The 17,805-nt window shown below is 39.3% G+C and overlaps 4 protein-coding genes across 4 annotated transcripts; 2 read left to right on the forward strand and 2 right to left on the reverse strand.

Annotated features, from left to right (window-relative positions):
* The first annotated feature begins 58 nt into the window (after positions 1–58).
* gatd1 (glutamine amidotransferase class 1 domain containing 1) lies at positions 59–3,129 on the forward strand. Its single transcript, XM_010735138.3, has 7 exons — positions 59–239; positions 971–1,047; positions 2,097–2,202; positions 2,289–2,396; positions 2,484–2,575; positions 2,664–2,757; positions 2,847–3,129. Exons 1-7 carry the CDS (start codon positions 191–193, stop codon positions 2,960–2,962), a joined length of 642 nt encoding a protein of 213 aa, XP_010733440.2. The 5' UTR covers positions 59–190; the 3' UTR covers positions 2,963–3,129.
* Positions 3,130–3,165: 36 nt separating this feature from the next.
* Positions 3,166–7,033, reverse strand: chid1 (chitinase domain containing 1). Its single transcript, XM_010735137.3, has 12 exons — positions 6,617–7,033; positions 6,248–6,391; positions 5,727–5,859; positions 5,563–5,607; positions 5,360–5,466; positions 5,223–5,284; positions 5,043–5,132; positions 4,849–4,950; positions 4,589–4,738; positions 4,087–4,167; positions 3,944–3,986; positions 3,166–3,861 (listed from the first exon to the last, which is right to left on the reverse strand). Exons 1-12 carry the CDS (start codon positions 6,719–6,721, stop codon positions 3,763–3,765), a joined length of 1,161 nt encoding a protein of 386 aa, XP_010733439.2. The 5' UTR covers positions 6,722–7,033; the 3' UTR covers positions 3,166–3,762.
* Positions 7,034–7,100: 67 nt separating this feature from the next.
* Positions 7,101–13,669, forward strand: ighmbp2 (immunoglobulin mu DNA binding protein 2). The gene is made up of 16 exons (XM_019277220.2): positions 7,101–7,249; positions 8,675–8,757; positions 9,344–9,513; positions 9,607–9,802; positions 9,888–9,985; positions 10,136–10,299; positions 10,405–10,605; positions 10,683–10,830; positions 10,907–11,081; positions 11,263–11,445; positions 11,541–11,659; positions 11,741–11,835; positions 11,933–12,056; positions 12,149–12,949; positions 13,033–13,232; positions 13,393–13,669. The coding sequence occupies exons 2-16, from the start codon at positions 8,681–8,683 to the stop codon at positions 13,582–13,584; spliced, it is 2,943 nt and encodes a 980-aa protein (XP_019132765.2). The 5' UTR covers positions 7,101–7,249; positions 8,675–8,680; the 3' UTR covers positions 13,585–13,669.
* A 98-nt stretch (positions 13,670–13,767) lies between these two features.
* Positions 13,768–17,737, reverse strand: LOC104922350 (E3 ubiquitin-protein ligase TRIM39). Its single transcript, XM_019277221.2, has 6 exons — positions 16,475–17,737; positions 16,051–16,146; positions 15,709–15,939; positions 14,618–14,640; positions 14,417–14,535; positions 13,768–14,338 (listed from the first exon to the last, which is right to left on the reverse strand). Exons 1-6 carry the CDS (start codon positions 16,865–16,867, stop codon positions 13,791–13,793), a joined length of 1,410 nt encoding a protein of 469 aa, XP_019132766.2. The 5' UTR covers positions 16,868–17,737; the 3' UTR covers positions 13,768–13,790.
* Positions 17,738–17,805: the final 68 nt, after the last annotated feature.

Below are 17,805 nucleotides of genomic sequence, written 5' to 3' on the forward strand. Positions count from 1 at the left end.
AAATTGTATTTATTTTATTTTTTTTGACAATGAGCTTTTATTCTGAAATCCTTTACCGGATGTTGTTGTCAGCTGACAGTACTTCCTTCTTTCGTATTTGTCTCGGACGTTTCTGCACCTACAGTTTTCTCTTCATTCATTAAAAACTAGTTAAAATATTTCATGTGCAGTGATCACAGAGGTCAGTGAAATGTCTGCCAAGCCAACATGTCTGATCGTGGCCAGCGCTTCTGCACAAGGTGAGTCCGTCATCAGCTGATGAAGAGACACTGCAGGACTGACTGCACTCACACAGCTTTGCATCAATTACAGCTTAACTAATTAATTTAATTAACCTGTGAGTCAAACACCATGTTAGCTAGTTAGCTTAGCAACCAAGCTATGTTTTCTGTTAACACTGAGCTCTTTGTCACGTTTGAACTGATGTGTTACGTTAAATTAGGGGTTTACAATGATGTGTTTTGTTACTTTAGAGGTTTAAAATGATGTATTTTGTTACTTTAGAGGTTTAAAATGATGCATGTTGTTACTTTAGAGGTTTAAAATGATGTATTTTGTTACTTTATGGGTTTAAAATGATGCATTTTGTTACTTTAGAGGTTTAAAATGATATATTTTGTTACTTCAGGGGTTTAAAATGATGTATTTTGCTACTTTAGGGGTCTAAAATTATGCATTATGCTACTTTAGGGGTGTAAAATGATGTATTTTGTTACTTTAGAGGTCTAAAATTATGCATTTTGCTACTTTAGGGGTTTAAAATGACCTATTTTGTTACTTCAGGGGTTTAAAATGATGTATTTTGCTACTTTAGGGGTTTACAATTATGCATTTTGTTATTTAAGGGGTCTAAAATTATGTATTTTATTACTTTAGGAGTTTAGACTGGTGTATTTTGTTCCTTTAGGGGTTCAGAAATATGTATTTTGTTCCTTTTTGTGTGTTTTTAAAATGATGTTTGTTCCTTCAGGGGTGTCAGCAAAGTCTTTTCATCAGTCCTTCAGCCTCTGCAGCTCAGTGTTTAATCTTCAGACAGCTACACCCGGGGTAAGTAAATGTTCAGAGTTCATTATTGATACTGAAAGCAGCAATTCAAACACAAGGTTAATTAGCTTGTATCAGAGGAAGAAATATTTGTACCCCACTATAATTACCGGACAGCTGTTATCAATAAACACTTAATTTCACACATACAAAGTGTTTATAAAATATGATGTTTTGATTTAAATGAAACAACTCAACACTATGTAAGAGTAAAGTTGAAAAGATTGCTCGACAAGTGGATTAACAGAAAATTTTAATAGTTTGTCATTTCTCCTGTAAAATATGTCAAACATTTAATGCTACCAACCTCTAATATGAGGATTTACTGTTTTATTATAATAAGGTTTTATTTCACAGGCCAATAAATCAAGAAAATAAGACAAATCTGTAAAATAATCATTAGTTGATTAGTTAGTTAATGCACATAATATTCTAATGAGCCTATATATGGTAGTATAACAGTACTTTGAGTACTTTTGAAACTTTAATTACATTGTACAATATAATGTTAATACTTAACCTAAGGATCTGTAAACTTTGTTAGTAGTAGCACCAGATGGAGTTTGCTCAGTTATGATCAGGGTATTGTATCTATATATTAATGTCTATTTTTCTGAGCATTTTAAGGACTTTTTTTTTTTAATCTTTAAAGGTGACTTGATTAATTTTGTCAACGACAGAAAGGACTAACCAGTAGTACAAAAGTGACTTTATCAGAACAGTTCAGTGCATATATAGCTGGATATATAAGGGAAGACTTACCTTGTTTAATAGCTACTTTCTTCGGTTTAAAGCACTACTGTGCTGAATCACTGAGTCATGATACGCACTGGCATGATACCAGGTTTTAAACAAGAAGTTAACCCAGTGAACTACTTCCATAAACTGTGTGAAAGTGCGTAATGCTGGTGGTTTTCTCCATTGTTAAATATTTTATCATTTGTCTTAGAAATTATGGAAAAGATGCAAACTGCTGTCGGCATATAAACAAATCTTACGTTTAGATTTTTCAGTGCTGAGGTGAGACGGTGTTCTTTTTTACTTTATTTCAGGGGAAGCCGATCGACTTTATTGGAGTCGATGAAAGCACTTCTAGGTGGGTGCAGGACTTCAATGTGAAACCCTACGCAACACCAGCCAAACTTGAATCTATAGATGGTGAGGTCATTCATTTCACGGTCATTTTTTTTATGTGTGTTTTTATGTTGTTTGGTTAAGTTAAATGTCACAGTGACCCTTTCCAGGTGCCCGATATCAGGCGCTGCTCATCCCCGACTGCCCCGGAGCGCTGAATGACCTGGCACACAGCGGCTCTTTGCACCGCATTCTTACACACTTCATCTCTCACCAAAGTAAGTGTGAGGCTCTTTTAAAAAAAAAAAAAATCAGTCAGTGTGTGATTTATATGTCCAGTGTGTAGACTTTGTTTCTGTGCGCAGAGCCTGTTTGTGCCGTTGGACAAGGAGTGTCGGCACTGTGTTGCGCCACTGAGGGACAGAGCTGGATCTTCAGTGGCTACAGCTTAACAGGGGTTAGTGTTTTTCAAATAAACATGAATTCAATACACCCAAATATACAAATTGAATACTGATAATAACAGAAACTGGTTTTGCTGAAAGCCATCAGTGTTTGAGCTTGTGCGGAGGCCTGACTTTGCCAACCTGCCCTTGGTTGTGGAGGACTTTGTGAAAGACAGTGGTGGATCGTACACAGGTGAGGCGACCTGCAGAGAACTGATACTAATTTGGTCATTTCTTAATCTGCATTTCAAAAACCCTCATGTTTATCTCTTTGTTTTTCAGCAAGTCAAGAAGACGCTGTGCATGTGGTCGTAGACAGACACCTAATAACTGGACAGAACATGCAGTCGACAGCGCTCGCCGTAAATAATCTCATCCTGCTTTGTAGTGCCAAGTAAAAATACAAAATGTTGACATCAAATTGATACATTTATATTTGTGTAATTAAACAAACATTCATCTCAGACAGATATTGGAAGATGCTGGTTCAGAACAGATGTTTGGCAATGCTGTAAATACATATGTTTGTCGATGTAATGCTGTTATTACAAGCCTAATAAAAAAATAAATAAAAATAAAAAAACACACATACAATCAAATGTCTTGATTTGAAAATTTTAAAAAAAGAGAAAACCCGGGGTGTCAGGTGTCAGTTCAGAGCCGGAGAAAGACGCATCTTCACAGCAAACAAAGCTGCATCCAAAAGCAGAAATGTTTAACAGAGAGCAAAACAGATTATTTCTGGGTAACAAGAGGCTGCCAATGTTTGTGGAACGTTAAGTCTGAAGGCCTCAGAAGAAGTACAGCTCTTTATTTAAACTTTATACTTATTATGATCCTGCATGCTGTATTGTTGAACTGACATATTACTGCACCCTGACTTAATTATACAATTTTTTTTCACAATATTATCCATGAAAAAGAGAACAACATACTCAAGTACCTCATGTCTGCCGCTAGTATCATTTAAGTCAACAAATCCCAGATTTGTTCACATAGATGAGATTTCTCAACACTTCCATGAACCTCAAACAAGTTAATATTAACTGAATCCTGTCAATGGTTCATGTCGCTCACTCCAACGGAAAAACAAAAATAATACCTGCGTTACAGCTCTTGAACTTTTGGTGCATCATATTCAGGAAAAGAAAAAAAGCATGTGCTGATGATCAACAGTTTTCAATATCAAGTTCAACTCTCATAAGAGATCATAGAAATAGTCCAGACCTTGTCCTAATTCCCATAAGGAAATCCCTGTTCCCAGTTCAGTGGCTAAAGAGATTCTCAAGTAGATTGACTGTAAAAAAAAGAAAATAACGTAAGCAAACCTCGTGAAAACATCAGTTAATAATCATCTATGCTGCTCTTAAAAAACATACCTTCAGTGATGGATAGTACACCACATGCTTCACTGCATTGTTCCTGGAAAAAAATGTGACCGATTTCGTTAACAGATGCTGTTAAACTTTATTTTAGTTTTAAGCCATAATTCTTAAGACTTCAAGTGTCATTAAACCAGTACCTCTTGTAACTGAAATAATGTTCTCCAGCATATTCATCCCAGAGATGTTTGGGCCTGTGTTCCCGCAAAAGCTCGATGTACCTGCAGGAAATCCAAAACGAGTTTAAGTCAAAGCCACCTAAAACCAAAAAGTTTTCTCAGCCGAGCTCTTCTTACGACTGTATAACAAAACAAGAGATTTATGCATCTGTGTTCGTGTCATTGCTCCTGTCACCACTTTGATGAGGGTGGGGCTCAGCTCGAAATTTGATATCATGTATAAAGCTGATTAATGGGTTAGTTGTCAGCTATTAAATGAATTAGCAACTATTCCAATAATCGATTTATCACTAGGGGTCATTTTTTAAAGAAAAAATATCAATATCCTCAAATATATGTTCTGGTTTCTAACCTTTTTAGACCAATCAACTAAATGATTAATTAAGAAAATGATCAACTTTTAAAGTCATGAAACTTAAATCGCTAAACTGTAAAAGTATTCCAGCAGTAGTCATTGTCTTACCTTCCTCCAAGGATCGGCTCTGTTCCCTGACCTGCAAAATCAAGGCCGTACAAATTGAGTCCAAGCAGGATCTTTTGCCTCCACTGAGTGTTTGGTGCGAGTTGGAGAACACAGTCTCTCACCCAGGGCAGAGGAGAGCTCGGGCCCGGTCTGTTTAAAAAAAAAAAAAAAAACTCAGGACACTGCATTAATGCTGTGAATCTTCTTGTATGTGTTTGTTACTCTAATCATGTCTACCATGATGAGTCTATGGGCATCACCTGGCACCGCTGGAGTAGTCGTATGTCATGAGGCTGAATCCATCCACTACTGGGGCCAACTGCTCAAACTCTTCTCGACCAAACATACCTGGCTGTCCTGCACTGATGATGAAGAAGTGATGGAAAAGAAAAGAAAGTCAGATTTTCCTTTAGTATTTTTCAACGCTAAAAATAAACTAATATTACTCCTTTACCTGGTCACAGCAGGTGGAATCACAAGAATGCAGTCTAATCTTTTGGCCTTCAAAGTCTCACAAATGTGTTTCACCAAATGGACCAGCTCCCTGTACGGAGGAGATTTTACATGTTTGATGATGCTCTCTTGACTCAAACAGATGTTGATCAGAGTAATAAATCCAAAAGGGTCAACTCACTTTCTTTTGTTACCTCCCAGCTGGCTCCACAGCTCCAAGGTGAAACCATCGAAACCTTCAGTCTGTAAGGCCACAGAGTCGTTAGAAAAGCAACACTGCCGAATGGGATTTGAGGCTGAACAACAACACCTGATTACCTTTGCAACATCCACCAGCTCACTTCCAAGCTCTTCAATTTCATCTTCACTCCCCAGCACGCTAACATAGTCCTGGTACGACCAGCCATCAAATAAGAGACGAGGCACTGAGGGTAGAGAGAATAAAATGACCAAACAATAAAAGTCTTTAATCACCTGCGCTGATCTGTGTTAATAGAGCAGTGAGGAGGACGTCTACTCACCCATCCTGATTTTCTTGTTAGACTTGCGCACAGCTTTGACCCAGCCTGTGAAGGCAGAAACACCTCTTTATGTACATTATGTATTGTTATGTGTAGTAATCTGTGGCGATGCTTAAGACTAGAAAAAGCTTTCCATCTGAATATCAGTGGAGTGTGTCCTCTACCTGGATCATGATCGTGGAGTCCAGTAACGTCAAAGGTTTCAGGTCCCCGTCGGCGGAGCTGAAGCCACACTGGAGACACTGAACCTAGTTTAGGACCGAACATCTTGGCGATGTCGTAGCCGTGTGAATTCCACTAGAGGATGGGAAAATTAATATGATATGTAATTTAGAGATAATGCATTTCTGCTTGAAAAATGAGTACAACAGTAGCTGATTCATTTTCTGTAAGCTGAAACCGTATTTAACAGTATCTGTAGTGTAAATTACCTCTTTGCATCAGGCAGATTAAACACACAAAGATAATTTTGCAACATGAACTTTGTCAGATTCAGCTGAACTTTGTGATGCACAGGACATCTTTAAAGATTTCTTCATGGCCAGCTTGTTAGATAAGAATATCAAATGATGTACAGTATTGTGGGCATGTGAGTATTGCATTAAGACAGACTTGCACAAATCTGAACATGTCCTTTGATGCTGTGGTAAAAGTAGACGTGTTGCTGGGTGGATTTCAGACTTACAGGTGTGACATATCCGAGCACTTGTCCTTGAAATGTTCTCTTGATGTGAGCACAGTGTCTCTTTTCCTCCTTCACTATATCTTTCCAGTGTGGGTCTGACACAACAAGGCCTCTCTCCAACACAGACAACTCAGCTGGAGATGTCTAACCAGTGAGAGCAGAGAAAGAGAAAAGATCCTATTTCAGTGACAGATAATCATCATGATGACTGGACAAATGACAGGTGAGAGAGCAGGGCCTCCTCCTCCTCCTCCTCCTGATTTCTGGAAAATGCAGTCCAGTGACATGTCAGGCAAACAAGATGAGGACCTGACAGCACGCACACAGCTCACACCCATCTGTGAGAGGTAAAGCCCTGAAGTTACTCACCTCGGCCTCAGCTTTATGCGACTTCTTTGCATCAGTTTTGGAAAGTGTTGCACTGACCAACCAGCAGCATGAGATGGCGTGCAGCAGGAATAATGTCGTTCTCATTTCCAAAAAAAAAGAAAGAAAGAAAGAAAGAAACGCAAGTGAAAAGGCAGTTAAATAAAAACGGATTGACTCAGGTCTGCAGGTTTGCAGTGCTTCCTTCCTTCCTGACTGAGATCTGGCAGATTAACAACCAGCATATCCTCCTGCAGCTCCGGATCACACTGAACAACGAGCCAGCGCCGCCACGTTCATGCTGCTAACACATATCATGACCAAATACACCTGGCGTGGACTGTCGCGGCGGTCGGTGCCGGTTTTGATTGACAACTTAAGCTCAACGTGTTTCTTTCTCTGGAGCGTCACCCGAGCTGCTGGCTGACTTCCGCGTGTGGGGTTTTTCAAAATAAAACGCGTGCGAGAGACCGGAAGTCATCTGAGCAGCTAGGTGGCGGTGTGTGAAGAAGACGACACGAGTCTAAACTAAACACACCGGTGAGGAGATATTACAAACTTACAAGCTGTTCCCTGATGTTTTATTTGAAGTCTTCGGCTCCTCAGGTGTTTATTTAAAGAAGCTGACGTCAACAGGTGAGTGCCGTCGTCGCTTGCTAACTCGCTAACCTGCCAGGTAAACTGATGCATGTGGCTAACAGGCTAACCTGTCAGTGTTTAAATAACCTGTCAGTGTTTTAATAACCTGTCAGTGTTTATGTTTCACTGAAGTTTATTTAAATCACTGAGCTGCTGTTTTCTTTAACTGTGATCATATATGAGGCTGTAACTACATGTAGCAGGCTGTAATGTGTATGTGTCACCCTGTGCACTCCTTCATATCACATGTGATGTGTGCTGATATAAACCATGTTGATAATATTTATCATGTTTATACAATATTCTTATCTTTTTGCACATTATATTTACATATTTATATTAGTAGCATATTATTTATAGTATGTATATCTTGTATAGTCAAGTATTTATATGTTATACATATACTATATATCATATCATATCTTGTGTGTGTGTGTGTGTGTGTGTGTATATATATATATGTATATATACATATATTCATACATGTGTACATATTATATATTATATATAGCAGCATATATTGTTAAATGTATGGACCCTTGCACAGGCTAAATATATGACATTTCTATGTGTATCTCTGTAATTATTATTATTATTATTAATATTAATATATTATTATTATTATTATTATTATTATTACCATTATTATCAATACTAATATATTATTATTAGTATTATTAATATATTATTATTATTATCAATAATAATATATTATTATTACTACTATTATTATATGCTGTTATTAACAGTAACATTACCATCATCTTGCCACTGCACCTTATCTACCTATTTATCTTGTGTTTTTTAAGTGTCCTTGTCCCATTCTGTGTTTTTATTTTTTTATATTGTATTTTATTCTATCTATGTATCTATCTATGTATCTATCTATCTATCTATCTATCTATCTATCTATCTATCTATCTATCTATTTCATTGATAGGAGAAGTAAAAGTAACAGTGCTGTAAGGTCCTCCATTCAGAATTTTACTTTGGTATATCAAGATTTATCCAAAGTGTCAGCATTAAAAGTAAAACTAAGTTACTGTTAAAAATGTCTGTGGATTTTACAGTGAAAAATTGCCAAACCATGACAGTGAAAGACTGTAAAACATGCCATAAAATACTTCAAAACCTTTTATTTATACAGGAATTTATACCGTATAAAGTATCATGTTATATTAGAGACTGTTAATTGTACAGTAAAACACATATTCAATGGAATATTTTATGGGCTTTAACTATCATGGTCTTTCCACGGTCTTAGTTTTCCACCATAAAATCTACAGACATTTTAAAATATGGAATAAAACATACAAATACATATTTCAAAGCAGGATCTCGTCTCGTTGGACTTGTTTAAGTTAAGTGGTACTATTTTGGATCTGTGCTGTAACACTGATTGTCTTTTGGGTCTTTTTTTAGTGAGGGATGGCGGTTGAACAATTTGTGTCAAAGACCCTCGAGCTTCTACAGGAGGAGAGGGAGGCTGAAATAGAGGAGACCAGGTACATGAAAGAACATCGGGACTGTGACATTTCCCTGTATGAAGGAGTGATCCATCAATTTTCAAAGAGACTGTGTTCAAAAACAAAAACATGATCTTACATTTCTTATAATGCCACGGAGTAGCTTCTTTGTGCCAGAGAAATGAATGATCTTTAAAATACAACACCCTCAGTTTGTAATACAAGCTTTCTGAATCCTCCAAGACCAGGGCTGGATATAATCCAAAAGGCTGATGGTGGACATGCATATCTTGTTTATACTTATGTATAATTATGCATACTATTATACTGCCATTATACTATTATGTATGCAGAAGGACCACAGGACATTAAGAGACATGGGCAGTGATGTAATGCAGCGATGTGGATGATAAAAGTAAAAATGAGCCTTATGACTTGAGAAAACTGCTCCAGAGCCACAGAAGAGATTGTTTTTGTAGGCTGAGTAATAGTCCCTAAGACCGTTATTTGTAAAATTGGTGAATATAATCTTTTCCATAGAGAGCTTATTGTGTGATTTACAACTAGGACAAGCCTTTGGTCTTAACTAACAGTGTTTTTTCCCACTACATATTTATTCTCTCAGGATATGGCAGGAGAACATCTCTCTTAAGGATCTTCAAAATAAAGGTGTTTGCCTGCTGAAATTGCATATAGGAAGTCAGTCCACAGGCTTGTATGGTCGCACAGTCGTCGTCCTTGAGCCCAGAAAGCATCTTGGTTTCTCATCTCTGCCGAGCAACAATTTTGGACCTGGTGAGATGAATGAATGAATGAATATAGACTTGTGTTTTTCTTGTCACTTTAGTTCCTTAATTTGTTTAATGACATGTTTGTCTTTTGCTACAGGCGACATAGTCGGCTTGTATGACACTGGCGGATGCACCGCAGACTCGCAAATTGGCACAGGAATAGTGACGAGGGTCAGCCAAGCTTCTATTAGTGTTGCCTTTGATGATTCAAAGGATGGCCTCAGCTTTGATACAGATGCTCTTTATAACCTCTTAAAATTGGCAAATGACGTCACCTACAAACGAATGAAAAGGTGAGTGCTGTCTTTAATGTCACTGTAAGACAGATACAAGCTGGGTATGAAACCTTGAAACAACTTACACTGTTTGTGCTTGCAGGGCCTTGAACACCTTAAATGGATACAGCAATGGACCGGCTGGCAATCTGATAAATGTTCTCTTTGGAGACACAAAACCGTCTTCTCAATCACAGCCAAGCAAGTCACATCTTACAGAATATGATTTTAAAAAAACAGTCCTCTAATTGCTCTGTGAAACTGTCCTTAGAGCAAATATTATACAGTGGTTTTGAACCTTTCAAATCATTGTGAAATGTAAATTCTGGGCATTTTGTTTTGCCTCTTCAGATGAAGTTGAATTCTTTAACTCGAACCTGGATGATTCCCAAAGAGAGGCCGTGTCATTTGCTCTGTCACAGAGAGAACTGGCCGTGATTCATGGACCACCAGGCACCGGGAAAACCACCACAGTGGTGGAGATCATCCTGCAAGCGGTCAAACAAGGCCAGAAGGTGAAGAAAGTTTTTTTGAATTTTTTTTATTGGTGTACATGTAAATATTGTTGTGTTCTGTCATTGTCAAGATCATTTTCATGTTTGGATTCTGTGTCTGTGCAGGTCCTGTGCTGTGCCGCCTCTAATGTAGCTGTGGATAATTTAGTGGAGAGGTTAGCCCAGTGCAAGGCAAAGGTCCTGAGGCTGGGTCACCCCGCCAGACTGCTGGAGTCCATTCAGAAACATTCACTAGACGCCATCCTCGCTCAGAGCGACAACGCAAACATCATCGATGACATTCGTAAAGACATCGATAAAGCTTTTGTTAGTATCTTACTGAGTGCACTTACTAACATTTGTGCCATCTTGAACGATTTATAATATTTTATATATTTTTCTAGGTGGGAATGAAGAAGATGCGTGAAAAAGGAGAGCGGGTGAATTTCAAAAGGGAAATAGGAGAGCTAAGAAAAGAGCTGAAAACCAGGGAAGCTACAGCCATCACTCAGATCCTGAAACGTGCTGACGTTGTGCTGTCGACCAACACAGGTCAGCAAACAGCCTTCAGTGAATAAAACGAGTTGGAATGAGGTTGCAGTCAGAAAACACTTGTCTGCGTCTGCAGGTGCTTGTGATGACGGCCCTCTGAAGTTTCTGCCAGCGGAGCATTTTGATTGGGTGGTGATAGACGAGTGCGCTCAGGCCATGGAGAGCAGCTGCTGGATCGCCCTGCTCCGAGCACGCAAGTGCATTCTTGCTGGAGACTACAAGCAGTTACCGCCTACTATCAAATCGCAAACGTAAACAACAGGTTTTTATGCAGTCTGATACGTTAAAATGAATTAAATGAAATATTTATGAGTAGACAAGAAACAATCTGAGTTATAATCGAGAAAAACAGCCACTTTATCTGGACTGTGTGGGTGTGGTTTGATCTGATTTTTATAGCATCTTGTTGTATAATGTTGTTGTGCTCCGCAGGGCTGCTTCAAAAGGTCTGTCTCTCAGTCTCATGGAGAGACTTATCCAGATGTACGGGGACTCAGTGGTCCGCATGCTAACGGTTCAGTACCGCATGAACAGTGCCATCATGGATTGGGCCTCCAAAGAGATGTACCAGGGAAGACTAACGGCTCACAGCTCTGTGGAGAGACACGTGTTAAAGTGAGTGGGAGCTTGGTGATGGAAAGTATCTCACTTTTGTAGTTCAGTGATTTAAAAAAAAACTCTTTAAAATGCCTTTTTTTTTTTTGCAAAAGAGATCTGCCAGGGGTCACCTGCGTCGACGAGACCGTCACGCCGCTGCTTCTTATCGACACTGCCGGCTGTGGTCTGAGTGAGATGGAGGTGACAGATGAGCAGTCCAAAGGCAACAAAGGTTGGTCATTATTTTTTTTAATCATACATCATTTTATTACAGTTAGTTTGGTATCTAACAGTTTGTTAACTTTATCCTCAGGTGAGGTAGACATTGTTGAATTGCACATCAAGGCGTTGACTGAAGCTGGGCTCAAAGCGAAAGACATAGCTGTTATTGCTCCATACAATCTACAGGTAAGTCACTAACAGTATGTCATAGCAATAATGCAATCTTAAATACTTTAACGCTCACAGTAAAAACAACTTAACAGCATTTTCTTTCTCTGTGAAGGTCGATCTTCTGCGTCAGAAACTGTCTTTGAGGCACCCAGAGCTGGAGATAAAGTCGGTGGATGGATTTCAGGGCAGAGAGAAAGAGGCCGTGGTGTTGTCGTTGGTTCGCTCCAACAGAAAAGGTACTTATGTTTTTACTGTCGTGTCTGTTTCTGCCACTCCGTAGACATGAGTGCCATTATTTTACGTAAATACACACGTTCTTTTATTTTAGGGGAAGTTGGATTTCTGGCGGAGGACAGAAGGATCAATGTGGCTGTAACACGTGCGAGACGACACGTCGCTGTAGTGTGCGACACCCAAACTGTCCAGAGTCACGCTTTCTTGAAGTCCCTCATCAGTCACATGACTGAGTTTGGCGACGTCAGAACAGCATTTGAGTATCTCCAAGACATCGTGCCACAGAACCACACCCGCGATCACAAAGACACAAAGGCTAATACGTCTACAACCAAACAGAAGGTTAAAGATCAGCCTCCCAGCAAAACAAAGCAAGGACAAAAGAAGCCAACTGGTAGCAGCAGTAAAGAAAATAGTGCTGCTACGCAGGACAAAAAGTTGCTGACAGAGGAAGAGCAGAACAAGAACAGATATACCGAGATCAGAGAGCAGGTGGAGAGCTTTCTGAAGGATTCAAATCGAGGTGAACTACAGTTTCCGTCATCGTTTAACTCGCATGACCGGCTGCTGGTACACCAGATCGCGGAGGAGCTGGGCCTCGTGCATGAGAGTAAAGGCGAGGGGAAAGACAGGTGTATCACTGTGTCCAGGAAGCCGGTGTCGGCACCATCTGAGGAGCCAACAAAGGAAGAAGAACAAGAAGAAGTCCAGGACGAGAAGACGGTCTCCAGTCCCCAAAAAGAGCCACTGGCTCAACCTCCATTAGACCTGAAAAGTTTACATTTGGAGCGAATGAAGAGGGAGCAGCAGAAAAGGGAAGAAAATGCTCGACAAAGGAAGGAACAGAACAACATCCCGATACCTTCATCATCAAAGAAGCCCAAGTCGGCTAAAGGTTAGCAGTAGAAACGTCTCATTTTAAAGTGCTTTTATGACTTATCTGCTCTAATGTGTTCACCTCTGACGTTTGTCTCGTAGCAAAGAACCGAACGAAGGCGGGCGCCTGTGACATCGCTGCCGCTGCTGCTCCGGATGACGACTTTGACGCACTTATCAACGCTGTCAAGAAGGCCGACAGTGTGTGCAGTTTTGTCAAGTGTAAAGCTTCTGTGCTAACACTTGGGCAGCTTTGCCTGTTCTGCAACAGACAATACTGTCTCAGTCATCATATACCAGAGGTAAGACAGGAACACACCACAAACAAATAGTGATTCCGTACTAGCTGGTGTTTATAATATAATTGTCATTAAAAGGCCATGGATGAGGCCAGGAAAGTATTTTATACGTATGTGTACTAATATTTCAATGTAACATCTAAAATCTGTAAACTTTTTTTAGGTGCACGGCTGTGGAGATAAAGCTAAGTCTCATGCTCGGATGAGAATAAGCAAAGAAGGCGTTCTTTATGCCGGGAGTGGCAAGAAAGATAAATCCATGGACCCCAATAAGAAAGCCTACCTGCAAAGGAAACTGGACTCTAAGCTGAAAGACATGGCGTCACAGAGGAAACCAAAGAAAGAGGACAGTTGATAACGATAACAAATCAAAGTCATAAATTAACTAAAAATAGATAAATACTCTGTTCTGAACATAATTAAACAGTTCAAATGTGGAAGTCGTCTCATTTGGTCATTGGATACAATTTGCAGCGTGGATTAATCGATATTTAAACTGTGCGGTTTATCTCTTCTTTTTGTATTAGCAGCTGTAACACACACTCACACAGAGCCATGCGTCTACTCTAAATTCACCGTTATCGTCTGTGGACAGATTGTCAGTGGGCAGGCGTTTTTCTCCTCACACAATCCAGGAGAGAAGTATGGGAAAATCCTCTCTGCAAATTTGTCAGTGAATGTGTGTATTGTTGTCGAGTCAGTAGCGTTGATGAAAACGACCTTCCCTTTGTCATAGTTCAGTTTTACAGTAATCCTCTCAGGTTTATTCTTTACCACAAGCTTAGTGCGATTCGCAGTCTCAGCCCAGAATTTGTCTCCGTCGCTCAGGCTAATCACCCAGAAACCTTCAGTTGGATTAAGGAAGACAACACTCTTCCTTGTGATGGACTCTCGGGCCACTCCGATGCACCAGCTTTTGCCTTTGCCCACCTCTACGGTCCAGCTGTGTTTTCCAAATGTGAAGCCGGTGGCTCCCAGGACACACACACGGTGGGTGCAGCGTTCAGGGTTGTCAGGTAGGACTTGTTTGCCACTGAATTGTACACAGGTCAGCTCTTCAGAGAACTTTAGGTTGGACTGGGCTGTGTTTGGATCCAGAGTGATGGAAACTGAAAGTGTAAACAAAGTTCAGAAATATGCTACAGAAAATACTTGAAATAAACTTCAACTTGGGTCTGTTCACCCACCAAATTTGACACCGTCAGCCATCTTCCTCCAAAGTTTGTACTTCAGTAATCCCAGATGCTTTGCAGAGTCAATCAGGATATCTCTGATGTACTCTGGATCCTGAATGTTGCATTTGGCCCTGAAACAAGTTGAAATAATCACAACATTGTCTTATGGAGACAGTTTGCGCTAATGTTAGCTGATGGTGTGATTATGCATACCTTTTCTTTGTCTGCTTGTAGCCCTTAAGTCACAAAAAGAAGAAACATTAACAAAAAGTTACATGTAGGAGCAAGAATATTGAAAATCAACATTGAGAGAGCGTTAACACCTGCATGCTGACTCCAAATGGACAAAGTTTCAGTCATGGACGGTCAAAAATAGTCATCACACTCATACACCAACAAACCCTCCAAAGAAGTGGGTATTCAGAGATAATAATACATCAAATAAATATGAAAAAGCAGTAAGATGTATGTTAACAGAAAATCTCCACTCATGTAGGCATGCATCATATATATTTAGCCATGTAGCACTGTGGTGGTGATATTGTCTGTTGGTCCACGACTTTGGACCAGACTGTAAAATCTCCATGAAAGTTGTCAATTCATGGTCCCCAGATGTTTTATCATAATAACTTTGATGTGATCCTAAATTAACATCCTGAGCACGGTAAACATACCTGCTAAACATCATACCACTGTCACTGTGGCCATGTCAGCACTGAGTTCAAAGTACTGAGGTGCCTTCAAGCAGAGACTCACAGCATAGATGTGGAAAATGGTTCTGCTAACATACATGTATGATATTGTTGAGACTGGACAACTATCAACAAGTTAAAATATATCAGTTATTTATTACAAATAATTCACATTTTCAGTTTAATTTCAGATTCAGACATTAAGATGTTTGACATGAATCTGAAGAAATGTCATGAAATATGATGTATGAGTGGACATTTTCTGGTGAATTACATGAAATATGATGTATGAGTGGACATTTTCTGGTGAATTACATGTTTTCCTTTTGTGTACTCTACTAACTAATAACTGTGTTGGACATCTTAGAAATATTTGCAGATTATATTTGATATATTTGATGTATTATTGTCTTTGTACTCCTGATACACTTTTGTCAGTTTTAAGTTTGTACCTCTTGAATTGCTCATAGATTTGAAAGTTTGTCCCCCTTTGGATGGTTTACCACGCCTGTCACCACAGAGCTCAGTAAAATGTTCATTAAATAAATGTGTGGTTTGGAGTCAGAGTGCAGCTGTAACTAGTCGTAGTGTAAACATTGGCTGGTAAAGCACCTGTAAAAATGGTAACTCCTTTGCTTTGAGGGCCGTCTCAATATCACTGATGGTGGAGGAGAGAGTATTGATCTGGTCCTTAATGTTTTTCAGCTTCTCAGTCATCACCTGGTTTTTAATTTCCTCTTCCCGTTTGAGCGCCTTCAGTCTGGTGTTTTCCTCCCTCTGCAGAAACTGATGCAGCTTGGCAAACTCCTCCTTCATTTCTTTCTCAGTTTGAGCAGCCTGGGCCTGTAATGATGAGAAGCAGTAAACAAAAGGAATGCTTATGTGACGTGCTGATAGATCCGTCTTTTCTCAGAAGTGAGTCATGATGGACACGATGACAGGACTAACTTTTACCTGAATATGTTTTTTTGTTTCCTCCCACTGCTCCTTTGTCTTGCTCAGTGTTTTGAACTTTTTCCTCAGAGACTCCAGCAACACTGAAATTTCTGCCTGAAACAGAAGAATCAAGAGTTCAGATCTGGAGCTGAAACTATTAATTCAATCAGAGTGGCATAAAATTAGCAATCAATCAGTTTCCCTACATTGTAAATGACATTTCTTTAGATTAAAGCATGTCATTATGGATTATTGATTAATTAATCGACATTTAGCATATTATTAATGACATTAAATCCTCTCCTACACCTAAAAAAAAAAACTACAACCACACAAACAAATCTTTCCTCTCACAGATAACTAGTTAAATACTGTGTTTCTCGTGTTGGAGTGTACGTACAGTAAATCCCTTTGTTATTTGGCAGTTTCTATTTTTACTTACCTTTTTCTGCTGAGCCGCCTCCTCTACTGGACAGCAGTCATGAACTTTATGCTGGCTTGATGTTTGGCAGACGAGGCAGATGGGTTTTTCATCATTGTGGCAAAAAATCGTCAGCTTCTCTTCATGAAGACAACAAAATTCTTGATTCCCGCCATTCCTTTCATTTTGATATTTGTCTGCAACTAACTTTAGTGCCAGATTTATAGGAGGCCTCCCCTGAACAGCCACACTGCGACACACAGGGCATTCTCGACATCCTTTCAATTCCCAGAATTTGTGTAAACAAACTCTGCAAATATTGTGGCCACATTTTAGCATAACAGGAAAGCAATAAATCCCAGAGCATTGAGGACAAAGCAAGTCCTCTTCACAGAGGACACTCGTTGCCGCCATCAGGTCTGAAGTTTTCCTGTCAAGTGAGCTTACAGGAAAACTTCCTGCTCTTCAGGTGTAGTGACTTTAGGCGGTGCAACCCTTTTAAAGCGCTTGGTTGAAGCTTCTGTTAATGCTGGTAAACTCGTGCGACTGGTTAAAATATGTGCCAGGTGTTGCACTGTGTATCAAAACTTTTTATCAGTAAGTATGAAGTGAAGGAAGAGGAAACAAACAAATAACCAACAGTAGCACTAATGTCACAGACTAGTATTTGTTTTCAGTGCATTTTATTTCCCATGATGAAATGTTTCCATATGCGACACAGTACCACGGTTTGACTCAATGCATAAATATATTAACAATGCATTTTAGTCAGACTCTAACTCGTTAAAATCATGGTTATATCAACATGATGTCTAGAAAAACATAACAATTCTACATGTATTTAAATGTTGTGTTATTACTGCATTAATCCTCTGAGGAAGGCAAAGCTTAGAGGCAAAAACAGAGGTAGTTTAAACCGTCGAAGATGAGTGGCTGTATTGTCAATAAATTCTTATTTATACGCCAGAACCCAGAAAGAAAAAAACAAACAAAGCGTGGAAAACATCCATGCTTTACAGGAGTTTTACATTGACTGTACTACAGGTAAACAGACAGTGAATCGACATTATTTTGGATGCACGGACCTCAAACGAGAAGAAGCAGAGGTGCTATACAGAAGTGAGGTCAAGTAGTGACGTGTTCTCAACAAGAGAAACATAAGTGCTTGTGCAGTAAAAGTAAATGTGTCGCTGTCCCTCTCTTCTCATGCGGTCAACAAACTCACATGTTGTGTGGAGAGAGGAAACTCAATACTTCATGTTTTGAAACTACAGTATTGTGTGTTTCTTGAGTTTGATGATTTGACTTTAATATGTTTTCTGTCTTTGCTGAATGCAAACATTTATCCTGTT

This window comes from Larimichthys crocea, chromosome XXI, assembly GCF_000972845.2.
Source record: "Larimichthys crocea isolate SSNF chromosome XXI, L_crocea_2.0, whole genome shotgun sequence".
In the NCBI taxonomy this organism is placed as follows: domain Eukaryota; kingdom Metazoa; phylum Chordata; class Actinopteri; family Sciaenidae; genus Larimichthys; species Larimichthys crocea.

What these genes read in the sequence shown, in the direction of transcription:
- gatd1 (XM_010735138.3), top strand. Translation starts at nt 191, where the DNA reads ATGTCTGCCAAGCCAACATGTCTGATCGTGGCCAGCGCTTCTGCACAA. An exon ending in CAAACTTGAATCTATAGATG is followed by an intron (nt 2,203 to 2,288) that starts GTGAGGTCATTC and finishes GACCCTTTCCAG; the next exon opens with GTGCCCGATATCAGGCGCTG. An exon ending in CAGTGGTGGATCGTACACAG is followed by an intron (nt 2,758 to 2,846) that starts GTGAGGCGACCT and finishes TTTGTTTTTCAG; the next exon opens with CAAGTCAAGAAGACGCTGTG.
- LOC104922350 (XM_019277221.2), bottom strand. Translation starts at nt 16,867, where the DNA reads ATGGCGGCAACGAGTGTCCTCTGTGAAGAGGACTTGCTTTGTCCTCAA. An exon ending in AGGCGGCTCAGCAGAAAAAG is followed by an intron (nt 16,147 to 16,474) that starts GTAAGTAAAAAT and finishes CTTCTGTTTCAG; the next exon opens with GCAGAAATTTCAGTGTTGCT. An exon ending in GGCTGACGGTGTCAAATTTG is followed by an intron (nt 14,339 to 14,416) that starts GTGGGTGAACAG and finishes TTACACTTTCAG; the next exon opens with TTTCCATCACTCTGGATCCA.
- chid1 (XM_010735137.3), bottom strand. Translation starts at nt 6,721, where the DNA reads ATGAGAACGACATTATTCCTGCTGCACGCCATCTCATGCTGCTGGTTG. An exon ending in ATTCCACCTGCTGTGACCAG is followed by an intron (nt 4,951 to 5,042) that starts GTAAAGGAGTAA and finishes CTTCATCATCAG; the next exon opens with TGCAGGACAGCCAGGTATGT. An exon ending in TGTACTATCCATCACTGAAG is followed by an intron (nt 3,862 to 3,943) that starts GTATGTTTTTTA and finishes TTTTTTTTACAG; the next exon opens with TCAATCTACTTGAGAATCTC.
- ighmbp2 (XM_019277220.2), top strand. Translation starts at nt 8,681, where the DNA reads ATGGCGGTTGAACAATTTGTGTCAAAGACCCTCGAGCTTCTACAGGAG. An exon ending in CGGTCAAACAAGGCCAGAAG is followed by an intron (nt 10,300 to 10,404) that starts GTGAAGAAAGTT and finishes GTGTCTGTGCAG; the next exon opens with GTCCTGTGCTGTGCCGCCTC. An exon ending in GTGGAGAGACACGTGTTAAA is followed by an intron (nt 11,446 to 11,540) that starts GTGAGTGGGAGC and finishes TTTTTGCAAAAG; the next exon opens with AGATCTGCCAGGGGTCACCT.